The 13040-nt window shown below is 34.3% G+C and overlaps 1 protein-coding gene across 2 annotated transcripts in view; it reads right to left on the reverse strand.

Moving 5' to 3' along the window:
- Window positions 1–13040, reverse strand: part of RAB11FIP2 (RAB11 family interacting protein 2) — a 34339-nt gene that overhangs the window by 4899 nt on the left and 16400 nt on the right. The window contains exon 4 of one of the 2 annotated variants that reach the window (XM_074875387.1): window positions 3526–3571. In XM_074875387.1, coding sequence (XP_074731488.1) covers window positions 3526–3571 — 46 coding nt within the window. Of the gene's footprint in view, window positions 1–3525; window positions 3572–3872; window positions 4003–13040 lie in introns of those variants that run through there. The other variant, XM_074875388.1, reaches the window with a different exon arrangement.

Consider the following 13040-nt stretch of genomic DNA (forward strand, 5'->3'; position numbering starts at 1 on the left):
GAATTAAGTTTCTCACACTGTCATCTCAGAAAAAAATAGTGTTCTCAATAAGATGTATACATAGTTAATGACCATATGAGCAGTAACCACAAGAACACTTTGCAGGTCCATTCTGGGAAATCAACTACATGCTAACCTTAATTATAGAAGAACAAGACAAAGAGCCCTGAAAATTCAAGTCCTACCATAACTTTACAGAGTTCTTGTCTTTTGAGCGTATCATAGCAAAACATTTACGTAGCTCTAAATTACATCAGTCGTCATCTGTCTTTCATATTCTATTTTTAGTCATCAGTGGTTCTACAGACCTTGGCCTCTGAATCATACAAAACTTTCAATTTTAAATTTCAGGTGAAGCTAAAAGGCTGCATCTTATTTGCACCAGAGCACTTAAGAGAGAAATGTGTACTACTAAAAGATATTGCTTGCCTGCTTGCTTGCTTTAAAGCAGGAGGGGGCCAGAATTAAGCAGGAGAGAAAAACTGAATTGTTTCTGTAATGATTTCTGATGACTCAGTAAGTGCAGGTATTAACAGAGATGGACAAATTAGTCCCCTTAACAAAGGGCAACATGTGATCCAAAACACTATAAAATTGAATGTCTTATCCTGTGTCAAGAAGAATTAGCTGTGACCTTAAGTAACCACATTACGAAAAATTTGGAAATACATAACTGAGAAAAAGATTGTGAGAGGTGGTTTATAAAAGTATTAGCACTGTTAGACATGCTAAGCAGTAAGTTTCATCTGATTCAGAAACAGGGACATTTAAAAGATATGGAACCTCTAATTAAGTAAAATAATCTAACCTCTCAAGTCCTGTACCTCTTAACAGGGCAGAAGAACAATGTGGGATAGCTTTTGTTTACAGTAGAAACTTGACATTAAAAATGATAAAGCTTGCACAGCTAGGAAGCATACGACATAATAAAGTCATATTCATGCCTCTTCCATGCTCCATTCCTTCTCTTTCCATATAGCTCCGTATTTGCACACTGGCATATGTGGAATCATTAAAATATGCAGGTGGGGAAAGTTTTCAAATAAACCTAATTAAAAGTGATGGTGCACTGCAAATAGGCTGAAGTACGACAGATCAATCAGCCTCTCTCCATCAATTATATTCTAATAGTAGCTCTCGAAAATGTGCTTTTAAGGGTTTCTCACTACATTTGATATTTAATGTCACGTTTATGTATGTGTATTCAGTATTTTAAACTTACCAAGTTACAAGATTGCAAGTGATCAGTAACTCCCACCTCATTAAAATGGCTAACTTGATGAAATTTATAAATTGGCTAGTAATTTATTTCCAACAAGTATAGAAGAGAAAATACCTTCACTTTGTGGTCATTACATTTTAGCACATTTTCTTCTACAAGAAAGAAGTAAAATTTTCTCTTTATGGTACTAAATTTTTGTACACATTGGAAAAGACATCATTAACACTTCCGTGTCTGAAATACAGAGTTTGCCTAATTTTCTGATTTGGCAAAGGAACAGGAATTAAGATGCAATGATGTCTTTAATTATTTTATAAAGTTTACTGGAAAATTGTGTGTAATACATATGCTTTAAAGATGTTTTGTCATACACATGCTCCATATAGATCTTTGAGGGGAATAACCTATCACATTAATTACGTAAGAAAATCCTAATTAAAGGATGCTAGTAACTTAGAAATAAATACTGTTAAAGTTAAGATTTTAAATGTTCAGTTTGAGCAAGTAAGTGATACTTAAATGTTTAAGGAACAACTATATCTTTATAAAAACAGATACTACAATTCCAATACAAAACATTAATCTTATAATGAATTATTAAGAAAAAAAGATTCTAAATAACAAGGTATGCAAAGAAAAATTGTCTCAGCTACAAAATACTACTGGGGTACACACTGACAGCTAGAAGAAATAGATAAAATGAAGGCCTGGCAATCTCTGATCATCTCTTTATTGTTCTAATGAGGAATTCTGCTCTGGGAATATCATCTAAGCTACTTTCACATCTTTTGTCCTACTTACTTCATCTTCCTTTCAGTTCTTAATTAAGCCTTAAAGAGCTCACACTGCCCTTTCAACTGGCTACTGCTCCCATTTAAACACTGCTTTCAGAGACAGGTGTTGGCACCAGAGTAGAAGACATATAAACATAATTACTAAATGTGATGCACAAGGAAGAAATATAATAACTTGGTGAGGGCTATTATTGAAGAACCTAATAATAAATTACTTCAAACACCTTAGAAAGCAATCTTGAACATTAAAAAAAAAAAAAAAATCAAATGATTTCATTCAAAACTATGGTTGAGATATAGTTTCTTCTCCTAATTTGTATTTTGTATTAAATAAGCACCACCTCATAATCCTACAACTGACATTTAGGATAGCTTGTATTCCAAAAGAAAAATCATCAAGGAATTCTTTTATCACCTTTAAATCCTTTAAATAAAACAATTCACATCTTGTTTCTTAAAAGAATTAAACTGATGCTTTTACCAGCAATAAATTACATGATTTGCAGTAGTACATTTGCAAGCACATAGAAACTGTAATTATGGTTACTTTACAGACAATAGCAGCTAAGTTAAATCAATTTTTTTGATGTTGCTTTTTGTCAGAGATTAAGTAACTGCTTGGTAGAATTCAGTTTACTATCTGATCAAAGGCAGCCTTCATATACTCTGACATCTCCCACCAGTTACTTACATTATAAAAACTTGGGCATTTACAATAACATCAAATGTTATTACAAATCATTTACATAAACTAGCAAAAAATAAACAGTACAAAGTCATATTTGCCTGCAAAACTTGTTTTCTATATATTTTAAAGACTGAAAACAAACCCACTTTTAAAGATTTCATCTATTCACAGAACAAATTCTAGCAAGACCACATTTCCCTTCAAAGACACTGCATAGGAAATAGGTGGATTTTTTTGGTCTTAGGACACAATTTATTCTAGGTATTTTTAGAGACATCAAAAGAGTATTTTGAATAGTAACTCCTCGTATTTCTATTTTTAGTGTTTTCTGAGAGGCTGTTCATTTATTATTTGTATTATTAATCCTATCATATATCAGTTCATTTCTTCCATTTTGATTTGTCATCTAAAGACTCTCCTCAAGTCTCCAACTATAGTGATAGGAAGCTCCTGTTAGGTCAATTAATACAGCACTGACTAATGCAGAGTTCCTCACCTGACTATTACTTCTCTAGTCATCCGAAATACCCCAAAGCAACAGTTTTCTTTTTACTTTCTGTGCAAAGATCTAATTTTTCCCTTCTTCTCTAAATCATCATACCAGAAGTACACTGCACATTGAGTGTAAAAATCTCCTTTATTTCCAAATTTATATTAAGCCGGTAATTTTCTAATTAGATTTTTCTGTATATGTCAAAAAACCCCAAACGCCCCCCCAACATTTCTTTATAAGAGGTTAAACAAGAATAGTAGCTTATATTGTCTCAAGCACCAATTAGGTGGCATTTACTGATGGCTTTCCGTAACACTTCATAACTCACCATTGTTTTCCTGAGGTCCTCAATGCCAGAAGGATTCATATTAAAACTGTGGGAAAAAAAATAACCCCCCAAATATTAGTAGTGCACACTTATCTGACCAAAACATCTACTAAAAGTCACTAATGAATTAGGTATACAGCTGCAGAATATTTAATATTATTTATTTTTGCAATTTGTTGAACTTAGGAAAAGTAGAAAAATATTTAAAGTTAATGGAAATCTTCATATATTCTTCACTCACAATTTTTTGTATTTTACATATTCTTTTTTTCATAACATTTGAATAAGTAATAAAGAAATGCAAGAAAGGATATTATGGATTGGGCTTCCCTAGCTCTTATCTCTAGACTTACCTTGAGCTTCTAAGCAAAATAGGATACTTTAAATGAAATATTCTGGAAACAGGTCCCTGGGATGAGATTGTTCAAAACCAGCAAAAACCCGCAGACTAACATGTATTCCCAGCTTTCATGGCAGCTGCTAGAGGAGAAAGGTCCTTTAGAAATTCCAGCTTAAGTCAGAGCCAAAAAGCCATCTTCTGTCAGCAACATTTGTTTTGTACTTTAGATTGAGTAAATAATCTATTTTTTTATAAATCTAGAGATTATCTCACATATCCAAAAAACGCCACTATTGTATGATGTTGTTGAGATTTTTTTTTCTTCCTCAATTGCAAAAGTGCAGTTGATCTTGATAAAAGCAGCCACTGTCTAAGTGTCAGCCCTAAGAAACGGTCCACTGGTGTCTCAGGTTGATGTAATTATTAGCAAATATCTTCAAAAATCAGTGCTGCTATGTTCTTATGTACTTGCTACAGCAAGTTTGGAGTGAAAACTAACTCTCTGAAAATGTGTTCAGAATTTGGATATGGCTCACAAATACTATTTATTTGGTAGCATCACAGCAGGCATCATTCTTTCACATCACAGAATCTACACTATTTAGTTAGTCTGCATGTACTGGCTGTCAAGGGTGATGTTTGTTGACTGAGAATAATGCAAAAAGTTACAAAAATATGTTAACCCTTCTTGACATTTTATTTTAAAGGTAGCTTAAAGTAAGGAATGTATTTTGAGATTGTTCATGACTGTTATCTGAATTTATAAGCCATATATTTAATGGTGTAAAAGTGGAAGGGACATAATTTACAAAAGTAAATTATGTAAAATGCAAAATCCAGTTTTCTTCTGTAAAAAAAATTAATTACATTACAATTTTTTTACAATAAAATTTTTTATTCTGTACATTATTTTTCATATCCAAAGTAGGCAGACTTTCACTCATACGGAATTCCCATGAACCATCTGCTGGACTGAGGATATTAGATAGACTGGATTACACAAACAGTCACAACTAGAAATCAAGAGGTGTCTGACGAATGAAGTTCTGGCTAATTCCCATTGTACCTGTTTGTAACAGTGATCCGCAGCAGTCTGCCTAGTTTGCTGGAGACCAGTTTTGAATGAGGGGCCTCTTTCATCGGGTTATTGTCTAAAAAGCCAAAGGCAGGAACCCTCCCTCACAACCCGCCTTTTAGTTTCACACTGATGTGTCAAACACATGATGAACTTGCTTCTTTCATGGCTGCCTTTTGTGATCCGAGGACAAAAAAAAATGAGTTAACTGAACTGGATCGAATTAGCTTGGTGAAAACCAAGAATGTGTCTATTTAACGAAGTGTGGCGTTAATTTGGGATATCTTTCTTTTGGGACTGTTTCCTCATGTCAGACAAGATATAGAATAATACGGCCTGACTGCTCAACTGAGTGACTTTCTGAAAGGTTAAAAAAGCAAGATCTTTCATTGCCTTGAATGACTTTATAGTTTCTGTGAAATAAGTTCTAGGACACTTTTTCACAGCAGCAGCTTAACAGAAAAGCAGCAGTTCCATATGAAAATTAGAAATATAAATCACTGGCAATATGGACTAATTTTTTTTTTTTTTTTTAGCTAAAAAACCTGCAACCATTTCCATAACATTGTGGAGATTGTAACTGCAATTACAAGAGAGCACATCTGCGTATTTTACATGAAGCAATTTGAATATACTTGCAAAAAATGAAAAACTATTAAACAAAATATTTCCCCATAAAAACCCAAACCCCATGAATACTCTTACTCATATTTTAAAGAGATATGTGGAAAATATACTGCTTCTCAAGGAAGAAACAGGTGCTGAGATCGCATATAACATTTTTTAAATCAGATTGTCTGCTAAGTAAGGTGGGAGCTCCACGGCCTCGCTGAGCCCCGCAGGGATTCCTGCCAGCGCTTCCAGCCTGAGGTGAGCGTGAGCAGATGCAGGCTCCCTACCCGTAATTCACTGTCTGAGGACCAAGAAATACCTCAAAAGAAAATACTGTAAAATTATGAATGTGTACAGTTGGGGGAGTTGCCTGTTTGGTGTATTGAAATTCATGAAAGCGTTTATTTTCTAATTTAAATTTCATCACAATAATAAACCCCTAAAGTTACCATCTCACTTGATTACTGGTAATAGCTTACAGAAAACATGCCTCTAGGACTACAGCCCACACGCTGTACAACCATCATAAGTCTCCTTTGAGCAACCATTTTCTTAACTTCCTAACAGCTTTCTGAAATCATTGATCTGAGCAATTATAAAAAATGATGTTATTTTTTTTTTGCTGTGTTGCAATCACAGTTCATAGTGATAATGCTAGTTATAGTCCCAGCTCTGTTTTTTCCCCAGGGTTTGATAAATTGGCATGGAACTTTTGCGATGGAAGCACGGAAACTATGTTCACAGCTTGGGAAAATAATTTCTTTTAGATTTTTTTTGAGTGCAGTTTTCTGTGAACAGTGATTGTAAAACAAAGTGGCATTGTGGGATTCCTTAATTATTGTTTCTCAATTATGCCCGAACTAAATTTGCTCAGTTTACAAGCAAAAAGATGTTTCTTTTCTAACAAATGGACTTTCTGTCAACTCACCCTGAGAACTACAGTCAAACTGGGTTTCTCTGGCTCATCGTCATTAACACTGTGTGTAACTCCTAGATGTTGTCATATCTAACGCCTCCTCGCTGGACGTACCTTCTAACCTACACAAACTGGCTTGACTACTCCTCTTTCTGCTCACTGAAAAGAGATCATCTACCTTCTTGCTCCTGTGTCCTTCATCATCTCAAGGAATCAAGTAATTTTCTACCTCTTTCGCTTATCCAGACAGGGCAAGAAGCCCGCTCTCCACCACTGTGGAGTCTCATGTGCCTCAAGGTGATGTCCCAGGTCCCATAACAATTTTTAACAGTTTGTCTCATACAACTAATAAGCTTTCATTCACTCCAATAACCTTCAAGAGAGTTAGGAACTAGTAAAAGGGAGGTAAATCACACCAGCACAGATTCAAAGTCAGCTGCAGTAGGATCATGCAGGTGATGCTGACCAAACAATCCACTCAACTTCTACACCGCCTCTACCCCACTATAGGTCAAATAGACTTCTTTAATCTAGCACAGCAATTAGTTGTGTCCCCCATTTCACTCATTTGGGAATTCAATTAGTTTCCTTAACAGTTACTTTATATCAGATATCGGTACCAGATTAAATAATTTTATTGCTTGGGATATAAATTTTTCTTTATACATACATTTTTACTGAATAGTAAAGTTTGCTTGAATTTCTGGGGTTTTATTAGCTTGGATTTCAACTTCAGCTCATCTGAGGTGAAAACCCTCTCCTATCACCATGTTGCTGGGGGGAGAAAAGTGATGAGAAATAAAACCAGTATAAGCTAATAATGGAGACAGATGTATTATAATGCTAATTCTGTAGAGTGTTTTGGATTACTATTTCATAACCAGAGCAAACGTATTATTTTATACTTTGTTATTTTCATTATTTAAATACATTTCATTAGAACTACATGAAACTTTTTTTTCATAACACCTAATTTTTATGAGGTAGTTAAATACATCACATGCTGATTATTTGCAGTTTGTATAGAAACTTCAACACAGTGGAGTTGAGTTTAGGACATATCACAAGCTCAAGTTTATGGCAGGAGCTTCTAATTCCGTCTTCTGAAGTTTAATGGTAGTTAAAAATTCAAACATTAGGTCTAGTGGCTGCTTAAATATTTAGCTTCTAAATGCCTAGAGATTAAAACAATGTTTAAAAAAATATCTCTCCTATAACTGATTTAAACATTTTAGTGCCTGAACCATTTACTCTGACAACATAATGAATAGGAATCAGACTCCTAAATTATGCGTACGGAAAGCATACTTTCCTAAGGAGCAAAAGCTTTTTACTTATCTTTTGTTATTCGTATTAGTTATATGATCGTTGTACTGTATACTATTAAAAATTAAAACTAGGATATTTACATTAATCACTACTATTCAAAATACTGAAATCTTTTATGTTAACTTGACATCCTGTAAAATATCCATTATACCAATAAGCTCAGTGTGAGCTTTCAGGTTTTTTCCTTTAACATGGAACATCTGTGTACAGGTAATTAGCAAAGCTCTACCATACTCATCTTTCATTAGACCTGAAATAATATTCCTATTCCTACTTCTCGGTCTTTGGACTGATTCTCATTACAGTGCTTACGCATTTTTCTTTGGATTCTCACAACACATATCAAAACTTTGAAATATTAGGACGCAATTTATGTACTAGAAAAACAAAAGAAATGAATAAAATCAGATACAGTTAATGAAATTCAGAAACTTTGCTTTCCATAGAATATTATTAGCCTGCTGTGCCTGGCAATGCAGACATCACTTTATACTCTGAAAAGGAATGACTGTCATGTCTGGCAGCTAAGCAAGTATGGAGTAAGCATATTACCATTTACTTCCCAATCAGATTCTGGGGAACATCACTTAAGACACTTCACTATATAAATTGTCCTGCTGTCAAGCCATGTTCCATGGCCTTCTGGAGTTTGTGTAACCCCGGAGGACACAAAAAGAGTATCAGGTTTTGTTGCTATCACTCCATTTTCTTAATATTATTATAAAGTCTCATGCCAAGAGTTAAGAAACTGGACCAAAAACTCTGAATGTAAGACACACTTTTTCTGCAAATCATTTGTTCTCAAGCTACATATTCTTTACATAGACTCCTTTGGAAATGGTCTGCTTGTGATGATGCTGCTGCACTCTATGGAGCACTTTAAAGATGGCAGAAGGTTCCATGAGATAAAGAAGTTACAGTCTCAGAATACAGTGCTCAGTAATGGTCCTGAACAGTACGCACTTCAAGGAAGCAGCCTTTTCTCTTGTGGCTCACGTATATTTCAATTTTAGTGCAGCAGAAACACAATAACGCAACTATACAGAAGCACAGAAACTTTCAGTTAAAACAACTTGAAGAATTTAACAAAATTTTGGCTTTGTGTATAAAAACCTTCATTTTGAAAACAGACAGGGATCCACAATAGGCTGGTGACCAATTCTGAGGTGTCTGATACTGCTGGAGACACAACAAGGGAAAGTGGAGGCACACAGAGCTGCATTCATGAGCTCTGTCAGAATGCTAACCTTCTTCCAAAAATACAACTATCTTAAAAACTTGCACACCACTGGACACACTACTTGCGCAAACTCACTTACTATTCAGGACTTACAAGACATTCTAAAATCAAAAATGATCTCACACAGTGTACTCAACTGAATTTTAGTTTAAGTTTCTGGAAACAAACAACAACAGTTTTACACAAAAAGTTAATGTTTTTAAGCATTTAAATATTCATCCTTTTACTACTATGAAGTTTTATTCTCAAGAGGCCACTAAAGAACTGTTATACTAAAAGTTCTGCCAGCACCTCCACTAGAAGACCCTAATATTAGAGATCTAGAAGTCAACCAAAAAATCAAACAACCCTGAAGTAAAATTTTACATTGAAACTTCCAGAACCATTTTTAAACACTTAAAAAACCAGCACTAATACTTAGTTCTTATAATGAAATGGAAAAAAAAACTTCATCAGTTTTACACAGCTTCTGCATTTATTAATAGAGAAACTGGATATAACTATTTAATTATTTTTTTAAAAGAAAACATAACAGGCAGTGCATTTCCCCTCGGGATAGATAACATGCCTTCTGCATCCACTCAAAAAAGATTTCACGTGCCCTAACGTGTACCGACAGACAATGAAAGCTTGAAAAAAAATCTTGTCACTCAGCCAGCAGGATGAACTTTTGAAACAGACAGTTTTGACACTTTGCTAAAACACAACTAATTAGGAGTAAGTGATTGCCAGTGAAGAGTTTGCAAAAGTCAAGATAAATACTAAACATTTCTATAGTATCTCTCTAGGAATTGATTGCTTCAAACCACCCTAGTAATATCCCAAATACTGTGACTATTGCTTTGTAGTAGCTTTAGGCAAGATTTCAGTATTATTCTCTCATCACATGCAGGGATCTTTCTAAATTGGATGAGTCTTGGCAGGACAGACGAAGAGACTAAGAATCCTTGCATGACTTCTAGTTTTGTACTTTCCTGTTACCTCTCACATACCTGTAATGTCTTTGTTTTACTGAAATAATGTTCTACTGATAGCTTTACCACAACGAATTAACAAATATTAACGGTCTACAGTATAAGTGATGCACTGTCATAGTCTATCAATATTCTACCTAGACTATATATAATCACAGTTGACTAGAAGTATCTAGTCAAATTTCAGTAGAGAACTGAAAAAACCCCTTTCACTTCAAGAAAAGCAATGCAGAAGTATCCTGTTCTTAAAATAAGACGTGCTAACACTGACAGAGGTAACAAAATTCTGAAAATAGCATAGTTCACCTGATGTCATTTTTTGACTAACAGAGAAACATACAATAAAATTTTGGAACAGACTTTATTACTCTAGCAAGCACAGTAATAAACTTGTTAGAGATCAACATTTCTGAACTGGATAAGTAGTGAGTTGTATTGTACACTGGGAAAGGATGACCTACTTGGTAAAGAAATAACACAGCTATTACAACCTTTTGCTCTGACCAGGCAACTTCTGAGGTTCATTCCAATGGAGCTGTGGCCAGTAACTATATGCCTCCAGCACATCATACGTAACAGGCAATATTGAAACCATTTAACAGTCATTTATCTTTGATGATGCTCAAGTTACTGCACTGATAACTTATCTTCACTGTGGTTTAAACTAACAGATTTTACTTTACAACTGCAGTTGACTAGAGCCAGGCACCTGGTCTACTAACAGCTCAACTGACAAGCAGCAACCTAGAAAGCCATAGTAACACCATGATTTTGCAAAAGTTTCTCTAACTAGCTGACCTTCACACATACAAAATTTTAGTATTTGCTGAAATGTAACAGACAGATGTTCTTTAGACTTAACAATTTAATGTGATCTGAAAACACCGTGGTTATCAAGAGCCTCATGTTTTCATGGCACCTCACTTGTTTGGGTTTTTTTTGAAATCTAGTAATGAACATATCAAAATGCAGAGACATTGCTTATTTCAAACATTGCATCCATTGGGAAAAATGAAACTACAGACACAGATTTGTTTGGAACAGGCACCACTGGAGAGGCAGGGAGCTGTAACGAATGCATGTGATGACAGTATGGGGGAGAGAGGCTGAACAAAATAACCACATTCAGAAATGACAGACAAAGCAGAAAGATGCAAAAGAGACGAGTTTAAGGGTTGTGTTGTTTGTTCTTTTTTAGTTGCAATTTTTAAAAGACTGAAGCAGTAAAAGAACACAGAAAAAAAAATATTTTTGTATTTTATGCTCTAATTGACCAATGACTAATGTCATAAATATGAGCATTACTCATAGTTGTTACAGTGAATCCTAGTAAGAGATATGTTTCTTTATCCCCCACTACTCTGCCTTCCACACTGCTTAGAATGTAACATATTTATTGACAGAACTTAAGATATATAATCAGTATGCAGGCACAAGCTTTACCTTCTTTCCTCTAAGTTTAACAATACTTAGGTCATAGAAGTGCTACTTTAAAGGGGTTTTTAATCCATCTCTCTATATATGTGTATACATATGTATATAGAGACACATAGTTATATTGTTTCTGTATACGTATATATTTTATATATATATTTATATATTATTTTTCTATATTAAAAAATGTTTCTTAGAAAGCTCTCAAGCACCTATCAATTCAGTTTCCCAGATCTGGAATTTGATCAGACTAGTAACAACCTGTCAGCTTTAAATATTGGACTATTTGTTTCCCTGTGTCCAGTGCCTAAGATCTTGTTAATTACCTAAACTCTCTTTCTGTAGGTCTTGTTAATTACCCGTCTCCTGTCTCAGAGGACCTTGTTAATAACTTGTACAATCTCTCTAAAAAGGTCCTAATAACACATTAAAATTAAAGATGCTTTTCTTTTAGCACTTGTCAAGTGGTGTAAATTGAGAAATTTTCACATCAGTTGATTAGCCTACTGTAGTGTATTTTCCTAAACACAAACAATTTCAGAGAAATGATGCACAAGGTTTGGTCATGGCACAAAACAATCTTTGTTTACCAGGAGTACCCTCAATTTCTTTAACTGTGTTCAATACAAAATCCACGTGGCTCCTGACTGCAAATTAACCTCTTGAGAGCCATGACAATAGCAGTAATTGTAAGACTGACAGCAATTTAAGATAATATTAGCTAAAAGTTTTAAAACAGTGAATTAAGAAGTACAAAGGCAAAACTATTATTGGTAAATGCTAGCTAAAAATAGTAGTCACATTGTGTGCTTAAAAATTCTTCATTGGCTGTATGATATAAATCCTCTGGAGCTAACAGATTTTGTAATATTTGGAAAAACAACGTTTCTTGTTTCACTGTGAGACTGCAGCGTTTTTAAATTGTCAAGAAATCAGCTCATAAATATCTATATTACACCTACACCAGACAATAAAAAACCCCCAATCTTAACACTTATGTAATACTGTAATACCGTATCTATAAAACCCTTAAAAAAATACTAATTTATCCACTCAGCATTTGTAAGAGGTAACAAAATATCATCCCCATTTTACAGATCAGGAGCAGGGAGACTAAGTGATTTAGCCAAAGCCACAGAACAAGACTTTGCCAGAGCAGAGATTAATAGAAATCAGGGGTTTGTATTTTGTGATTTCCTGACAAGTAGTATTATACACAAACCAGGTGGGTTTTATTTTGCTTTTCCAAAATGCTTCTTAAACCTTCTTGAAATAACAATAAAAAATAATAGTAATAAAAATAAATAATACTTTTCAAATAATCCTGGGATATTAGTTGCTTTTAGGAAAAAAAATCCTATAACTATCGCTGAACCACCTCTACATTTTCTGTATCAGCAGCTGAGAAACACATGGAAGATGTATTTATCTTCATGCTTTTAATTAGTAAATAAGAGTGATTAGTGACAGAATATTCATACAGCCAGTTAGGTCTTAGCGGGTGGTTGGATGAAAGGTTATTCAGCAACTCTGTTCTGCAACTCACCTAGCCATCCATCAGTGAGTGATGTTATAAGCTGCTGTCCTGCTCATCA

The sequence above is a fragment of the Strix uralensis genome, chromosome 7 (assembly GCF_047716275.1).
Source record: "Strix uralensis isolate ZFMK-TIS-50842 chromosome 7, bStrUra1, whole genome shotgun sequence".
In the NCBI taxonomy this organism is placed as follows: Eukaryota; Metazoa; Chordata; class Aves; order Strigiformes; family Strigidae; genus Strix; species Strix uralensis.